The sequence below is a fragment of the Heptranchias perlo genome, chromosome 16 (assembly GCF_035084215.1).
Source record: "Heptranchias perlo isolate sHepPer1 chromosome 16, sHepPer1.hap1, whole genome shotgun sequence".
Lineage (NCBI taxonomy): Eukaryota > Metazoa > Chordata > Chondrichthyes > Hexanchiformes > Hexanchidae > Heptranchias > Heptranchias perlo.
In genome coordinates, this window is record NC_090340.1 from 8,120,937 (window position 1) to 8,139,220 (window position 18,284).

The window sequence follows — 18,284 nt, forward strand, 5'->3', positions numbered from 1 at the left end:
CAAACACTCCCAGGACAGGTACAGCATGGGTTAGATACAGAGTAAAGCTCCCTCTACACTGTCCCATCAAACACTCCCAGGACAGGTACAGCATGGGTTAGATACAGAGTAAAGCTCCCTCTGCACTGTCCCATCAAACACTCCCAGGGCAGGTACAGCACGGGTTAGACACAGAGTAAAGCTCCCTCTACACCGTCCCATCAAACACTCCCCTTTCAGGCAGTGCATTCCAGAATCCTTTTAAACTCAAAGGAATATAAGCCATGTTTATACAACCTGTCCTTATAATTTAACCCTCGAAACCCCCGTGTCATTCTGGTGGAGGGGTGGCTGTTGATGAAAACAATGTCTGGGGTGGTGTAAGTTCTGATAAGTTTTTCCATAGCACTGGATGAACATTTAGTGATCCCAGCTCAACGATTAATGAAAGGTAAGGAGAAACTAGGCCGACTCTGCCACTCCCGGGAAACTAAGCTGACTTTATCCAGTTCCAACAGGGGGAAATGAATCAAATAACTGCAGTCCGGGGTCCGGGGTCCGGGGTCCGGGGTGCGGGACACTCCCCCCCCCCCCCCCCCCCCCCCTGACGTCAGGCTGGGCTGGTTAATGCTCCCTTTAACAATAAAGGAGGACGGGCTGTTCCCTGGAAGGTGGGAAGGACCGGATTAAATAAAGTTTGGGTGGGGGACGAGGACCTGTCTGCGGCCATGGCGGCGGGACCCTGCAGGTAAGGACGGGCGGGGCGGGGCGGGGCGGGGCTGAAAGAGACATTTGTGTCAGTTTCGGTGCGCGATCGCCATGGAAACCCGGGTCTGAACGTTCCACCGAGTGTATCAAAGGCTGGTGACCCGCGGGCTCTGACTGACTGACTGACTGACTGGGGGAGGCGGCGGGCGGCGGGCGGCGTCTGCCCCAGGATTAGATCGCCCCGCTGATACGGGTTTATTTCGGTCGTAATTGACCTTGAGTAATCCGGGATTTAATGGTCTGGGTTGGATTCGGAGGGAGGAGGGAGTGAGAGGGGGGAGGGGAGAGGGGGGAGGGGGAGAGAGGGGGAGGGGGGAGAGGGAGGGGGGAGGGGGGGGGGGGGGAGGGGGAGAGGGAGGGGGGAGAGGGGGGGGGGTGACGGGTCTCAGTTGTTCACATCGCATCCACACGCCATTTCTGCTGTTCCAGTGATGTGTGACTGGAATGTAAAACAAGGCGGTTTACGTGCCTCCAAACTGCTTGAGAGCCTCTGGAGGCAAAGTGTGCAACTATTGGGAGTGACTTGTCTGCTTCATGATTTTTAGCCATGGGTTATGCTCCCCTCCTCCTCCTCCAAACCCCATTAATTTCTTCTTGATCTCCCCCAACTCTTCAAACATGGTTTATGTGTGAAGGTAAATGCTGCTATTTGGGGGTACTGCGAACCTAGAGGTCCAGGCCAGCAATTGCACCGACAGGCCGTGGGCCCAACATCAGCCCCACACCCAGAATGAGGAAACTAACAGGAATTGCTGGAATAAAAAGGAAAATACTGCGGATGCTGGAAATCCGGAATAAAAACAGAAAATGTTGGAAACATTCTGCAGGTCAGGCAGCATCATGTGGAGAAAGAAACCGAGTTAACGTTTCAGGTCAATGACCTTTCTTCAGAACTGGAAGTAGTTGAAGATTAAACAGTTTTTAAGCAAGTACAGAAGTGGGGGGGGGAAACAAAAGGGAAGGTCTCTGATAGGGTGGAGGGCAGGAGTGATTAAATGACAAAAGGGATGATGATGCACGGCAAGGAGGGTGGGAATGGACAAGTACAGAAACAAAAGATGGGTTTAGAGGAGCTGTAAATGGCAACATCAGAACCATTACCAGCACCTGCTGTCTGAAAAAATGGGAAACAATTTTACAACACCAAGTTATAGTCCAGCAATTTTATTTTAAATTCACAAGCTTTCGGAGGCTTCCTCCTTCAACCCCAGTCCATCACCGGCATCTCCACATCATGAAAAAATGGGAGCAGTGGTTACGATCTGAAGTTATTGAAATCAATGTTGAGTCCGAAAGGTTGTAAAGTGCCTAATCGAAAGATGAGGTGCTGTTCCTCGAGCTTACGTTGAGATTCATTGGAACAGGGTAAGAGGCCGAGGACAGAGAGGTCAGAGTGGGAATGGGACAGGGAATTAAAATAACAAGCGACCGGCAGGTCAGGGTCACACCTGCGGACTGAGCGGTGGTGTTCAGCAAAGCGATCACCCAGTCTGCGTTTGGTCTTCCAGTATAGAGGAGATCACATTATGAGCAGTGAATACAGTATAGTAAATTGAAAGAAGTACAAGTAAATCATTGTTTCACCTGGAAGGAGTGTTTGGGGCCCTGGATGGTGGGAAGGGAGGAGGTGAAAGGGCAGATGTTTCATCTCCTGCGCTCGCACGGAAGGTGCTGTGGGGAGGAGAGCGGGTGTTGGGGGTGATGGAAGAGTGGACCAGGGTGTCGTGGAGGGAACGGTCCCTTCGGAATGCTGGGAAGGGAAGGTGTGTTTGGTGGTGGCATCGCGCTGGAGGTGGTGGAAATGGCGGAGGATGATACGTTGAATGTGGAGGCTGGTGGGGTGGAAGGTGAGGACAAGGGGACCCTGTCATGGTTCTGGGAGGGAAGTGCGGGAAATAGGACAGCCCTCGAGGGCCCTGTGAACCCGAACTGGAAAATGTCATCAACTTTGCTTCCAATTTCCACCCTTCCCTCACCGTCACGTGGTCCATCTCCGACTTTTCCTCGACTTCTCTATCTCCATTTCTGGGGATAGGCTGTAAACCAATATCTATTATCAGCCCACTGATTCTCACAGTTACCTTGATTACACTTTCTCCCACCCCGCTTCCTGTAAGGACTCTATTCCCTTCTCCCAGTTTCTCCATCTCCGTTGCATCTGTTCTGATGATTCCACCTTCAGTACCAGTGCTTCCGATATGTCTTCCTTTTTCCTCAACCGAGGAATCCCCTCCACTGTAGTTGACAGGGCCTGCGACCATGTCCGTCCCATTTTCTGCATTTCTGCTATCACCCCTTCCCCTCCCTCCCAGAACCATGACAGGGTCCCCTTGTCCTCACCTTCCACCCCACCAGCCTCCATATTTAACGTATCATCCTCCGCCATTTCCACCACCTCCAGCATGATCCCACCACCAAACACACCTTCCCCTTCCCTTTCCCTGACTCTGTACTTGCTCAAAAACTGTTAAATCTTTAATTACTTCCAGTTCTGACGCAAGGTCATTGACCTGAAACGTTAATTCTGTTTCTCTCTCCACAGATGTTGCCTGACCTGCTGAGTATTTCCGGCATCTGTGGTATTTTGCTTTTTTACATAGAATGTACAGCACAGAAACAGGCCTTTCGTCCCAACTGCTCTATGCCAGTGTTTATGCTCCACACGAGCCTCCTGCCTCCCTATTTCATCTAACCCTATCAGGATATCCTTCTATTCCTTTCTCCCTCATGTCTTTATCTAGCTTCCCCTTAAATGCATCTACATTAGTCGCCTCAAATACTCCTTGTGGGAGCGAGTTCCACATTCTAACCACTCTCTGGGTAAAGAAGTTTCTCCTGAATTCCCTATTGGATTTATTAGTGACTCTCTTATATTTATGGCCTATAGTTCTGGTCTCCCCCACAAGTGGAAACATCTTCTCTGCATCTACCCTATCAAACCCTTTCATAATTTTAAAAACCTCTATCAGGTCACCCTTCAGCCTTCTCTTTTCTGGAGAAAAGAGCCCCAGCCTGTTCAGACTTTCCTAATCACCTTCTCCAGTGCCTTTTTATAATATAAACTGCGCAGTGTTTTTGCCAGAACGAGGAGTTGAATCAGCTGCAGAACTGTTTGTATGTAAACACAGGCAGTTGCAGTGTGTTGTCATGTCAGGCTGTTTTATTTGTGGACAGTATTTATTGGCCGTCCCTGGTTGCCCTGAGGGCATTAAGTGGGAATTGTTGATATTGGACTATAGTCACGTGCAGGCCAGACCGGGTAAGGAGGGCAGGTTTCCAGTCAATTCAGGAGTGTATTTCTTCACTCCCTCATAGGCAATCAGCAGGCCCCAAACTAATGCTTATTGTCCACAACTAATTTACTCTTAACTTCCAGGAATCCACCTGTTAGCTTTATAAATTGTTGTAAAGGTTTTTGATTTGTGAGATTTTGTTACAGTAAAACGGGAAAAACCATTTCCATTGGTTGGTGAATTGGTAACTGATGGTCAGAAATTTAAGATCATTACCAAGTGAATGAAGGGAGTGATTATTATTTCACGAGGGTGAGATGGGAGTGGGAGGAGGCTCATGTGGAGCACAAATACCAGCATAGACTTGTTGGACTGAATGGCCTGTTTCTGTGCTGTAAATACCATGTAATTACCTGTCTGTCAGCTCAGCAGCGATGCTGGTTTCAGAGGTTTGGAATTGGCCAAGCGTTCGACCATTACTCCTTGGTTACTCTCACTGGGTTGAACGTGCCAACCGAGGCAAGGTCCCGGGTTGTGGCACTTGGAGGCACCAGTGAGAGCTGGGTGAGTTGTCAGGACCAACTGCTGGTAAAACCACCCTACTGAGCAGTTGTTTGCCATTCAGAGGTGCTATGTTTAAGGCTCACCCCATATACAGGCAACGCCTCAATTTTAAAATTCTCCTTGTTTTCAAATCCCTCCATGACCTCGCCCCTCCCTATCTCTGTAACCTCCTCCAGCCCTACAACCCTCCGAGATCTCTACTCTCCTCCAATTCTTGCCTCTTGTGCGTCCCCGATTTTAATCGCTCCACCATTGGCGGCCGTGCCTTCAGCTGCCTAGGCCCTAAGCTCTGGAATTCCCTCCCTAAACCTCTCCTCCTCTCTACCTCTCTCTCCTCCTTAAAACCTACATCTTTTACCAAGATTTTGGTCACTTGTCCTAATATCTCCTTATGTGGCTAGGTGTCAGATTTTGTTTGGTAATGCTCCTGTGAAGCGTCTTGGAACGTTTTACTACGTTAAAGGTTCTATATAAATGCAAGTTGTTGTTATTGTTAAAAGAAACGAAATCTTTGATGAACAATCGGATTTCAAACGGACACTCCACTGTAAATAGTTGCAATAAAGCTGAGGATCCATGACGGTGTGTAAATGGGGACAGTTGTGAGATTGTGCATTCACTGAGTGCAGTGAGGTTGAGTGAGTGGGTTTTTCTAACTGCCTGATACAAGCAGTGTGCAGACCTCAGTGTAGGCGACATAGAACCCAACGCTATCGTAGAGCCAAAATAAACAGTCTGGGGACTGGGATTTAGTTGTTTGTAATGTACACAGAGTTTTTCGAGAGAGAGAGAGCTCAGAAACTGGAGAGGAATTAAAAAGCATTTTGTAAATTCCACACTTCTTTACTGATATTTTTCCCAGCTTGTCTCAGCTCCCGATCAAACGATGAGCCAGCCCTGTCCATTCTATCTCTTCATCTCTCTCAACTGCTCCAAAGTCCATCACCGTGGAGGTGGCAGGGGGAGGGGGAGGGGCAGGAACAGGCGATCCCATTAGTTGCATACCAGAGGATGTGGAGATGGGATCTGCAGTCACTCATACCTGAGGCAGCCAGCTGTGTTCCTCACATGGGTCCCAGGGCCCTGCCCGGAGCCTCTAATTTACTCCTTTTATCCGCTTTTCCCTTCTTCATCTTGCTTTTCTCTCCCTTCGTGGCCGACTGTACAGTGAGATTTGAGTGAGTGTTTCCCCTTGCTTTTACATAGAATTACATTGAGTTTACAGCACAGAAACAGGCCGTTCAGCCCAACTGCTCTATGATGGCGTTTATGCTCCACACGAGCCTCCTCCCTCCCTACTCCATCGAACAACATATCCTTCTATTCCTTTCTCCCTCGTGTGTTTATCTAACTTACCCTTAAATGTATCTACATTAGTCACCTCAACTACTCCTTGTGGTAGTGAGTTCCACATTCTAACCACTCTCTGGGTAAAGAAGTTTCTCCTGAATTCCCTATTGGATTTATTAGTGACTATCTTATATTTATGACCCCTAGTGTTGGACTCCCCCACAAGTGGAAATATCATCTCCACATCTACCCGATCAAACCCATTCATAATTTTAAACTCTTGTATCAGCTTAAATGCATCCATGCTATTCACCTCAACCACACCATGTGCTAGCGGGTTCCGCATTCTCCCCACTCTCTGACTAAAGATCCCAATTGTACGGCTGAGCGTTCCAGCAACAGGGAGAGAGTTGGTCGGCCTGAACACTGGATACATTAGAACAACATCTCCAACTGGAATCACCCTCTAACCCATCCATCCCCTTACAGTTGGTTAGAGAGCTTCCCAGTCCCCTTGATTACCTGCTCATTGGGAAAACAGTGGCGGGATTTAACCAGTATGGATTTTTTTCTGTATCCCAGTTCTCAATATCTTTAAAGCCCCTTGATTTGTTTCACGGGCATTAGATGAGTACAGCCCTGCGTGAGTCTTTCCGGGAGTCTGATGCAGCAAGAAGGGAGGTGCAACTGGTACAGTTCCTTGGCATTATCTAGGAGGATGGAGAGGAGGACAGTTCCGGGAATTCTGTTGGGACAACATGGAGAGCAGGGGAGCGTGTGGAAGGGCAGGTGGGGCGCATTGCTGCTTTGGGTGGGTGGGTGGCTGGGCCCGAGTCGGGAGTCAGGGGTCAGGTTGATCGCTTTCCATTTTTTTGAGTCATAACTTTGAAATTTCTGAAATTGTAAATCGTCCACCCAAATTATGTTGTATAAATCTGAAGTGCAATTCTTCCACTTCCTTCTGCGCCCCCCGATACGTGGGGATTAGTTGGTAAATCTTAACTCAAGCCATGATCCCATCGCTTTCCCACTCCTGTCATGCCTCCTGCCCAGGTTGGATTTGGCAAAAGGTGGGAATCTTGCTGGAGAGATAGCATCATTATCAACGTGCAATTATATAAAGCCTTCGCCAGACAAGTGTCCTAAGGCGCCCCACAGAGAGTTGAGAACAAAATGGATGCCAAGTCAAGGAAGGAGAGATTACGAGGGGTGACCAAAAGCTTGGTCAAAGAGGTGTCGGCCTTGGCTCAGCAGGTAGCACTCTCGCCTCTGAGTCAGAAGGACATGGGTTCAAGCCCCACTCCAGCAACAAGGACATAATCTAGACTGGCACTTCACTGCAGTGCTGAGGGAGTGCTGCACTGTCAGAGGTGCCGTCTTTTGGATGAGACATTAACCTGAGGTCCAGTCTGCCTCCTCGAGTGGACGTAAAAGATCCCACGGCATTATTCGAAGAAGAGCAGGGGAGTTCTCCCTGATGTCGGACTGGAGAATTTCTCGCGGACTGGAGAATTGCAAATGTTACACCCTTGTTCAAGAAAGGGTGTAAGGATAAACCCAGCAACTACAGGCCAGTCAGTTTAACCTCGGTGATGGGGAAGCTTTTAGAAACGATAATCCGGGACAAAATTAATCGTCATTTGGACAAGTGTGGATTCATTCAGGAAAGCCAGCATGGATTTGTTAAAAGCAAATCGTGTTTAACTAACTTGATTGAGTTTTTTGATGAGGTAACAGAGAGTAGATGAGGGCAATGCGGTGGATGTGGTGTATATGGACTTTAAAAAGGTGTTTGATAAAGTGCCAAATAATAAGCTTGTTAGCAAAATTGAAGCCCATGGAATAAAAGGGGCAGTGTCAGCATGGATACGAAATTGGCTAAGTGACAGGAAACAGAGTGGTGGTGAACAGTTTTTTGGAATGAAGGAAGGTGTACAGTGGCAGTCCCCAGGGGTCGGTACTAGGACCGCTGTTCCCTCTAAGCTGTTCACGTGCGCGACTGTCCAGCGGTTTGTTGTGTGCCGCACATGTCATTCCGTCCGTGCACCAAACCAGTGCTCTCTGGTGGAGACGCTGCTGAGGTCATGTCAGCTACCTATCACTTGGCGGCAAGGGCAGGAGTTAATGTTAGATTGGACGGGAGTGTTGTACTGATAATGTCGGCATGTAGTGCGAAATAGGTGGAAGAGGTTAGAGGAACAAAGACCGAAAATAGAGAAGGGACGAGCTGTACTCGAGGAACAGCAGCGACTAAAGCTTCAGAAAAATAAGGTGTGTATCACTGCAGCTTTACTCCAGGAGTTAGCATCACTGAAAGGCGGACAGTTCCACATGCAGCACCTTTCCCGAGAGAGTCTGGAGCCTGAGTTTGAACTGCAGTTTCCACTGATGTTCAGAATCTAATATGGTGACGGACTTAATGGTTTCTGGCCCAGCCGCTAGACAATTACCTCATCAATTTCTTTTAAAAGGTAAGGCAACATTGACCTTAGCAGAGTCAGTGGGTCAGATATATGAAGAAGCAACAGCCCTGCACTGAGGCCCTTTTGAGTAGGCCCAATTAGAATAGGCTGCTCCACAGTAGAATCTTTGAGACTCACATCTCAGTTTTAACTCGAGTTTATCAATTTCTTCCAAGTAGTTTTACAATTATAAACATCATTTTGGAAAAAATATGATTGCAGTTCTAGATGACATCAAATCATCTTGCTCTCCTCTGTTCAAGATGCCCTGTTTCACACTCTGTCCGATTCTCCCTTCCATTGATGCCCTGTTTCACACTCTGTCCGATTCTCTCTTCCATTGATGCCCTGTTTCACACTCTGTCCGATTCTCTCTTCCATTGATGCCCTGTTTCACACTCTGTCCGATTTTCCCTTCCATTCATGCCCTGTTTCACACTCTGTCCGATTCTCTCTTCCATTGATGCCCTGTTTCACACTCTGCCCGATTCTCTCTTCCATTGATGCCCTGTTTCACACTCTGTCCGATTCTCCCTTCCATTGATGCCCTGTTTCACACTCTGTCCGATTCTCTCTTCCATTGATGCCCTGTTTCACACTCTGCCTGATTCTCTCTTCCATTGATGCCCTGTTTCACACTCTCTCCGATTCTCCCTTCCATTGATGCCCTGTTTCACACTCTGCCTGATTCTCCCTTCCATTGATGCCCTGTTTCACACTCTGTCCGATTCTCCCTTCCATTGATGCCCTGTTTCACACTCTGTCCGATTCTCTCTTCCATTGATGCCCTGTTTCACACTCTGTCCGATTCTCTCTTCCATTGATGCCCTGTTTCACACTCTGTCCGATTCTCTCTTCCATTGATGCCCTGTTTCACACTCTGTCCGATTCTCTCTTCCATTGATGCCCTGTTTCACACTCTGTCCGATTCTCTCTTCCATTGATGCCCTGTTTCACACTCTGCCTGATTCTCTCTTCCATTGATGCCCTGTTTCACACTCTGTCTGATTCTCTCTTCCATTGATGCCCTGTTTCACACTCTGTCCGATTCTCTCTTCCATTGATGCCCTGTTTCACACTCTGCCTGATTCTCTCTTCCATTGATGCCCTGTTTCACACTCTGTCTGATTCTCTCTTCCATTGATGCCCTGTTTCACACTCTGCCTGATTCTCTCTTCCATTGATGCCCTGTTTCACACTCTGTCTGATTCTCCCTTCCATTGATGTCCTGTTTCACACTCTGCCTGATTCTCTCTTTCCATTGATGCCCTGTTTCACACTCTGCCTGATTCTCTCTTCCATTGATGCCCTGTTTCACACTCTGTCTGATTCCCTCTTCCATTGATGCCCTGTTTCACACTCTGCCTGATTCTCTCTTTCCATTGATGCCCTGTTTCACACTCTGTCTGATTCTCCCTTCCATTGATGCCCTGTTTCACACTCAGTCCGATTCTCTCTTCCATTGATGCCCTGTTTCACACTCTGCCTGATTCTCCCTTCCATTGATGCCCTGTTTCACACTCTGTCCGATTCTCTCTTTCCATTGATGCCCTGTTTCACACTCTGCCTGATTCTCTCTTCCATTGATGCCCTGTTTCACACTCTGCCTGATTCTCTCTTCCATTGATGCCCTGTTTCACACTCTGCCTGATTCTCTCTTTCCATTGATGCCCTGTTTCACACTCTGCCTGATTCTCTCTTCCATTGATGCCCTGTTTCACACTCTGTCTGATTCTCTCTTCCATTGATGCCCTGTTTCACACTCTGCCTGATTCTCTCTTCCATTGATGCCCTGTTTCACACTCTGTCCGATTCTCTCTTCCATTGATGTCCTGTTTCACACTCTGTCCGATTCTCTCTTCCATTGATGTCCTGTTTCACACTCTGTCCGATTCTCTCTTCCATTGGTGTCCTGTTTCACACTCTGTCCGATTCTCTCTTTCCATTGATGCCCTGTTTCACACTCTGTCCGATTCTCTCTTCCATTGATGCCCTGTTTCACACTCTGCCTGATTCTCCCTTCCATTGATGCCCTGTTTCACACTGTGTCTGATTCTCTCTTCCATTGATGCCCTGTTTCACACTCTGCCTGATTCTCTCTTCCATTGGTGCCCTGTTTCACACTCTGCCTGATTCTCTCTTTCCATTGATGCCCTGTTTCACACTCTGTCCGATTCTCCCTTCCATTGATGTCCTGTTTCACACTCTGCCTGATTCTCTCTTCCATTGATGCCCTGTTTCACACTCTGTCTGATTCTCCCTTCCATTGATGTCCTGTTTCACACTCTGTCCGATTCTCTCTTCCATTGGTGTCCTGTTCTACACCACAGACCAATTTCACCTTGTAGGACTCCAGATGGCAGTGATTATCATTACTCAGGTAGGCGATTGCCAAGTTTGCTCCATTCTGTTGTTCCCTGTGCCAACAATAATGATCAAATTGTCCTTGCTATTAGTTGAATCTCTGGGGTACTAAGCTTTTAGACAACTGCTGATGAGCATTGAAAATCTTTCCTACACTGCACAGAATGACTGCACAGGGTTGAAGTCTACTTTATAGATTTGTTGACATTAATGTCTGCATTGGCAGGATGGTACTGTTGAACGTGGCTGTTGAATAGAGACTGCAGCAAGCACTAGTACGGGGCAGGCTGGCATAACTTTTTGGGGTGGGGTTGTCGAGGGCGGGGGGTAGGGGGCAGTCACAGCAAACACAGACATCAAGGTGTCCAAACTTCAAAATGTCAAGAGAGAGTCTGGACAGTACTGCAGTGGTTCGGTTGCTGGACCAACAACCCAGAGGTCAAGAGTTCAAATCCCACCAGGGCAAGTTGTAAAACTGAATTCAATAAATCTGATCATTTCTGGCCTAGATTCAAAAAAAGACCGCAGAAGCTGCCGGATTGTTGTTAAAACCCAACTGCTTCATTAATGACCTTCAGGCAAGAGAGCCTGTTATCACTATCTGATCTGGTCTGGCCTACACGTGACTCCAGTCTCACACAATGTGGTTGACTCTCAATGCCCTCAGTTCAACCAACGATGGGCAATAAACACAGCCTTGCCAGCATCACCCACATTTCATAAATTATATAAATATATCAGCCAATATAACATTAAATTGTTACTATTATCCATTATTTTGTATATTTGTTCTGTTTTGTTATTTACCCTGAATAGTGTTTTCTAAAAAGATGCTCGATTTAAAGTTGTGATTGTTTTATGGTGGCTCACACAGCCTTTATATCAGTACACAAACCCAAATTCATTCCGCACATGGCCGAAAAAAATTAGAGGGAACATTGACTGGGACCACTGCTTTTCATGATATATATTAATGACTTGGACTTGGGTGTACAGGGCACAATTTCCAAATTTGCAGATGACAAAACTTGGAAGTGTAGTGAACAGTGAGGAGGATAGTGATAGACTTCAAGAGGATATAGACAGGCTGGTGGAATTGGTGGACACATGGCAGATGAAATTTAACGCAAAGAAGTGCAAAGTGATACATTTTGGCAGGAAGAATAAGGAGAGGCAATATAAATTAAATGGTACAATTCTAAAAGGAGTACAGGAACAGAGAGATCTGGGGGAACCTGTGCACAAACCTTTGAAGGTTGAGAAAGTGGTTAAAAAAGCATACAGGATCCTGGGCTTTATATATACAGGCATAGAGTACAAAAGCAAGGAGGTTATGATGAACCTTTATAAAATACTGGTTCGACCACAACTGGAGCATTGTGTCCAATTCTGGGCACCGCACTTTAGGAAGGATGTGAAGGCCTTAGAGAGGTTGCAGAAAAGATTTACTAGAATGATTCCAGGGATGAGGGACTTCAGTTACGTGGTCAGACTGGAGAAGGTTGAGCGGAGATTTAATAGAAGTGTTCAAAAAGTAAATTTTATTTAAAGTTTTATTTTATTAAGTTTATTAAAGTAAATAAAGAGAGAGTCCTATTGGCAGAAGGGTCGATGACCAGAGGACATAGATTTAAGGTGATTGGAAAAAGAACCAAAGGCAACACGAGGATAAACTTTTTTATACAGCGAGTGGTTATGATCTGGAATGCACTGCCCGAGGGGGTGGTGGAGACAGATTCAAAGGTGGCTTTCAGAAAGGAACTGGATAAATACTTGAAGGGAAAAAAATTGCAGGGCTATGGGGAAAGAGGGGGGAATGGGACTAACTGGATTGCTCTTACATGGGCTCGATGGGCCAAATGGCCTCCTTCTGTGCTGTAACTATTCCATGGTTCTATGTCCTGGACAACATTTATCCATCAATCAACACCTAGAAAAAAAGATTATCTGGTCATTTATTTCATTGCTGTTTGTGGGATCTTACAGTGCGCACATTGGCTGCCAACATGTCTACACTTCAAATGTGCTTAATTAGCTGTAAAGCGCTTTGGGATGTCCTGAGGTCATGAAAGGGGTTATATAAATACAAGTTCTATTTTTCAAAGAGCTCGGTCTCAAAGGAGGAGAGAGAGGAGCAGAAATTATGGGAGGAAATTCCAGAGGATGGGGCCTAGGTGGCTGGAGGAACGGCCTCCAGTGGTGGAGCGAAATAAATTGGGGATGCATAGGAGGCCAGACTTGGAGGAATAGAGATCGCGGAGGGTTGTAGGGCTGGAGGAGGTGAGAGATAGGGAGGGGTGAGGCCATGGAGGGATTTGAAAACAAGGATGAGAATTTTAAAATCAAGGCATTGCCAGACTGGGAGCCAATGTAGGTCAGCGAGCACAAGGGTGATGGGTGAATGGGACTTGGTGTGAGTTAGGTTATGGGCAGCAGAGTTTTGGATGAGCTGAAGTTTACAGAGGTGGGAGGCCGGCCAGGAGAACATTGCAAAAGTTGAGTTTAGAGAGTTTCAACAGCAGATGGGCTGAGGCAAGGGCGGAGACGGGTAGTGTTACGGAGGTGGAGGCCTCAATATTAAACCGTTCCATCTAAAATTCACTATAAGAATTCATTTGATTGTTCACTTCCAAGACCCAGACTGGACCTCGAGCACGGACTCCATGGGGATGTTTCCTGTTTCGGGTGTGATGCTGCTCATTGTGCCCACATATGGAAATGACCTAATCCAGACATTATTCCCCCGACCCCCAACCTGTCAGTTAGAACATATTTGCACAATAGACCCGTTGAGAAAAGTGTTCCTCTTCAGCACTGAGGCAGAGTTTGGCGGAAACCCGATCACGAAATTGGGCACAAGCCGGATGGAAAAGCTTGTACCTGATTTTGAAATTGGTCTTTCTCTTTCGCCAAGTACTTACGGCCAGTGTTGGAAAGGCTCACAGTCTAGTTTAAAAATGTGACCTATTTTGATGTGATATGGAGATGCTGGTGATGGACTGGGGTGGACAAATGTAAGGACTTGCACAACACCAGGTTATAGTCCAACAGTTTTATTTTAAATCACAAGCTCTCGGAGCTTTCCTCCTTCGTCAGGTGAGTGAAGGGTTCTAAAAACGCATATCATATATAGTCAGAGAACAATGCCTGGTGATTACAGATAATCTTTCCAACTGCCCGCTATCACATCTCGGCTGGGAGACGATCACATCAATCAAAGGTGTCGTTGGTGTTCAGACAGGTTAGCCACGGAAAACATTACATCCCAGTATACTGAATACACAATGGATCAGATCACAAAGACAGAGAGAGAAAGAGACCCGAAAGGCAGAGAGAGAGAGAGAATGACCCGTTATATTAAAAACAGATAACTTTTTTCGCTGGTGGGGTTACATGTAGCGTGACATGAACCCAAGATCCCGGTTGAGGCCGTCCTCATGGGTGCGGAATTTGGCTATCAATTTCTGCTCGACGATTTTGCGTTGTCGTGTGTCTCGAAGGCCGCCTTGGAGAACGCTTACCCGAAGATCGAAGGCTGAATGTCCTTGACTGCTGAAGTGTTCCCCGACTGGGAGGGAACCCTCCTGTCTGGCAATTGTTGCGCGGTGTCCGTTCATCCGTTGTCACAGTGTCTGCATGGTCTCGCCAATGTACCATGCTCCGGGGCATCCTTTCCTGCAGCGTATGAGGTAGACAACGTTGGCCGAGTCACAGGAGTATGAACCATGTACCTGGTGGGTGGTGTCCTCTCGTGTGATGGTGGTATCCGTGTTGATGTTCTGGCATGTCTTGCAGAGTTTGCCGTGGCAGGGTTGTGTGGTGTCGTGGACGCTGTTCTCCTGAAAGCTGGGTAATTTGCTGCGAACGATGGTCTGTTTGAGGTTAGGTGGCTGTTTGAAGGCGAGTAGTGGAGGCGTGGGGATGGCCTTAGCGAGGTGTCCGTCGTCATCGATGACATGTTGAAGGCTGCGGAGAACATGGCGTAGTTTCTCCGCTCCGGGGAAGTACTGGACGACGAAGTGTACTCTGTTGGTTGTGTCCCATGTTTGTCTTCTGAGGAGGTCTATGCGATTTTTCGCTGTGGCCCGTCGGAACTGTCGATCGATGAGTCGAGCGTCATATCCCGTTCTTACTAGGGTGTCTTTCAGCGTCTGTAGGTGTCCATCGCGTTCCTCCTCGTCTGAGCAGATCCTGTGTATTCGCAGGGCCTGTCCATAGGGGATGGCCTCTTTGACGTGGTTAGGGTGGAAGCTGGAAAAGTGGAGCATCGTGAGGTTGTCCGTGGGCTTGCGGTAGAGTGAGGTGCTGAGGTGCCCGTCTTTGATGGCGATTCGTGTGTCCAAGAATGAAACCGATTCTGAGGAGTAGTCCATGGTGAGCTTGATGGTGGGATGGAACTTGTTGATGTTATCGTGTAGTCTCTTTAGTGATTCCTCACCGTGGGTCCATAGAAAGAAAATGTCGTCGATGTATCTGGTGTATAGTGTTGGTTGGAGGTCCTGTGCAGTGAAGAAGTCCTGCTCGAACTTGTGCATGAAAATGATGGCGTATTGGGGTGCGAATTTGGTCCCCATGGCTGTTCCGTGTGTTTGGGTAAAGAACAGGTTGTCGAAGGTGAAGACATTGTGATCCAGGATGAAGCGGATGAGTTGTAGGATGGCGTCTGGAGATTGGCTGTTGTTGGTGTTGAGTATTGATGCTGTCGCAGCGATGCCGTCATCGTGGGGGATACTGGTGTAGAGTGCCGAGACGTCCATCGTGGTGAGAAGTGTTCCTGGTTCAACAGGTCCGTGGGTGCTGAGTTTTTGTAGGAAGTCTGTAGTGTCACGACAGAAGCTGTGGCTTCCCTGCACGATGGGTTTCAGGATGCCCTCGATGTATCCAGAGAGGTTCTCACACAGGGTTCCGTTGCCTGATACGATAGGACGTCCTGGTGTGTTGACTTTGTGTATCTTTGGGAGGCAGTAGAAGTCTCTCACGCGGGGAGTACGTGGGATGAGAGTGCGTAGGATGTTTTGAAGGTCTGGATCGAAGGTCTTGATCAGTTTGTTGAGCTGGTGGGTGTGTTCTTTGGTCGGGTCTGCGGGTAACCGTCTGTAGTGTTCCTGGTTGTCCAGTTGTCGGTATGCTTCTTTGCAATAGTCCGTTCTGTTCTGTATGACGATGGCTCCTCCTTTGTCCGCTGGTTTGATGACGATGTTGCGGTTGGTCTTGAGAGCGTCGATGGCGTTGCGTTGTGCTCGGGTGACATTCTGGACTGTCTTCTGAGTGCAGCTGATGAATCTGGCATAGACGCATTTCCTGACAGCTTGAGCATACATGTCCAGCTGAGGGCAGCGACCCTCTGGAGGAGTCCAGTTTGACTCTTTCTTCTTCGGTTGCTGTACCGCGGATCCCTCTGTCTGCTGTTCCGGATCGTCGATTGTCTCATTGGGTTCGCTGCTGAAATCTTAGGATTTGTGGAAGAATTCCCGGAGCCTCATTCTCCTGATGAATTCCTCTGTGTCCGCCGCGAGACCGATGGGGTCCATTTTGGTGGTAGGGGGGCAAAAATTGAGCCCTCGGCTGAGAACTTTGATTTTGTCTGGTTGAAGGGTGTGGTCGGACAAATTGACGATAGACTTCCCTGTGGTTGCAACCGTGGTACCGGGGGGAGGCTTGGTCGATGCTGGTGGTGATGCCGAGTTTCTCAAGCTTCCTGCTCTTGGTTTTCATGTCGGCAGCATAGTTCCGTTGCCTCGTCTGTTTGGCGGTATCTCGTAGCTGGTCTGCTGTGTCCTGAGTACAGGTTGAGAGTATGGACTCTATCTTGGTTTCGAGGTTGTGGCGTCTGCTGTAGAGTTGGTGTATGAGATGGTTGCAGAGTGTGCAAGAGGTACGACGGCAGAGTCTCTCAGCGTAATCCGAGTTGTATGTGGACCTGAGTGGGTTCGTGATCTGGAGTCCTTTCGGGATCTTGTCTGCTTTCTTGCTGCTCTGTAGAAACTTGATGTCTGTGTCTATATGCGCGATCTTCTTGGAGATCCTCTCCACTGTGAGCCGGCAGTTTGTGGTGTCGATAGTCGCCATGATGTGGAGATGCTGGTGATGGACTGGGGTGGACAAATGTAAGGAAGTCGTGCCCCTGAGCATGGTACATTAGCGAGACCACGCAGACACTGTGACAACGGATGAACGGACACCGCGCAACAATTGCCAGACAGGAGGGTTCCCTCCCAGTCGGGGAACACTTCAGCAGTCATGGACATTCAGCCTCCGATCTTCGGGTAAGCGTACTCCAAGGCGGCCTTCGGGACACACGACAACGCAAAATCGTCGAGCAGAAATTGATAGCCAAGTTCCGCACCCATGAGGACGGCCTCAAACGGGATCTTGGGTTCATGTCACGCTACATGTAACCCCACCAGCGAGAAAAGTTATCTGTTTTTAATACAACTGGACATTGTCTCTGTCTCTGTCTCTCTGTCTGTCTGTCTGTCTCTGTCTGTCTGTCTCTCTGTCTCTCTCTCTCTCTCTCTCTCTGCCTTTCGGGTCTCTTTCTCTCTCTGTCTGTGTAATCTGATCCATTGTGTATTCAGTATACTGGGATGTAACCTTTCTGAACACCAACGACACCTTTGATTGATGTGATCGTCTCCCAGCCGAGATGTGATAGCGGGCAGTTGGAAAGATTATCTGTAATCACCAGGCATTGTTCTCTGACTATATATGATATGCGTTTTTAGAACCCTTCACTCACCAGACGAAGGAGGTAAGCTCCGAAAGCTTGTGATTTAAAATAAAACTGTTGGACTATAACCTGGTGTTGTGCAAGTCGTTCTATTTTGATGTGTCTGACTCAAAGATAAACACAGCTCCACTTGTTTAAATAGCTTTATAAGTGGTCTGATTCTTATTGATACTGAATCTCACTCCCACACTGACAACTGTATGTCTCTCTGTCTGTGTCTGGCTGTCTGTCTGTCTGTCTCTGTGTGTCTCTCTCTCTCTCTCTCTTTCTCCCCCTGTCTGTGTGTGTCTCTCTCTCTCTCTCTCTCTCTCTCTTTCTCCCCCTGTCTGTGTGTGTCTCTCTCTCTCTCTCTCTCTCTCTCTCTCATCCTGTCCGTGTGTCTCTCTCTCTCTCTCTCTCTCTCTCTCTCTTTCTCCCCCTGTCTGTGTGTGTGTCTCTCTCTCTCTCTCTCTCTTATCTCTCTTCCCCCCCCCCCCCCCCGCCGGTCTGTGCCTCTCTCTCTCTCTCTCTCTCTCTCTTTCCCCCCCCGTCTGTGTGTGTCTCTCTCTCTCTCTCTCTCTCTCTCTTTCTCCCCCTGTCTGTGTGTGTCTCTCTCTCTCTCTCTCTCTCTCTCTCATCCTGTCCGTGTGTCTCTCTCTCTCTCTCTCTCTCTCTCTCTTTCTCCCCCTGTCTGTGTGTGTCTCTCTCTCTCTCTCTCTCTCTCTCTCTCATCCTGTCCGTGTGTCTCTCTCTCTCTCTCTCTCTCTTTCTCCCCCTGTCTGTGTGTGTCTCTCTCTCTCTCTCTCTCTCTCTCTCTTTCTCCCCCTGTCTGTGTGTGTCTCTCTCTCTCTCTCTCTCTCTCTCTCATCCTGTCCGTGTGTCTCTCTCTCTCTCTCTCTCTCTCTCTCTTTCTCC

At 48.0% G+C, this 18,284-nt stretch overlaps 1 protein-coding gene across 3 annotated transcripts in view; it reads left to right on the forward strand.

The window, feature by feature from the left end:
- The first annotated feature begins 361 nt into the window (after positions 1 to 361).
- Positions 362 to 18,284, forward strand: part of pnp6 (purine nucleoside phosphorylase 6) — an 80,512-nt gene continuing 62,589 nt past the window's right edge. The window contains exon 1 of one of the 3 annotated variants that reach the window (XM_067997617.1): positions 362 to 430. Coding sequence is in view for 1 of the 3 variants with exons in the window: in XM_067997618.1 (XP_067853719.1) it covers positions 708 to 727 (20 nt within the window). In the remaining 2 variants the exon portion in view is untranslated. Of the gene's footprint in view, positions 431 to 607; positions 728 to 18,284 lie in introns of those variants that run through there. The other 2 variants (XM_067997618.1, XM_067997616.1) reach the window with 2 other exon arrangements.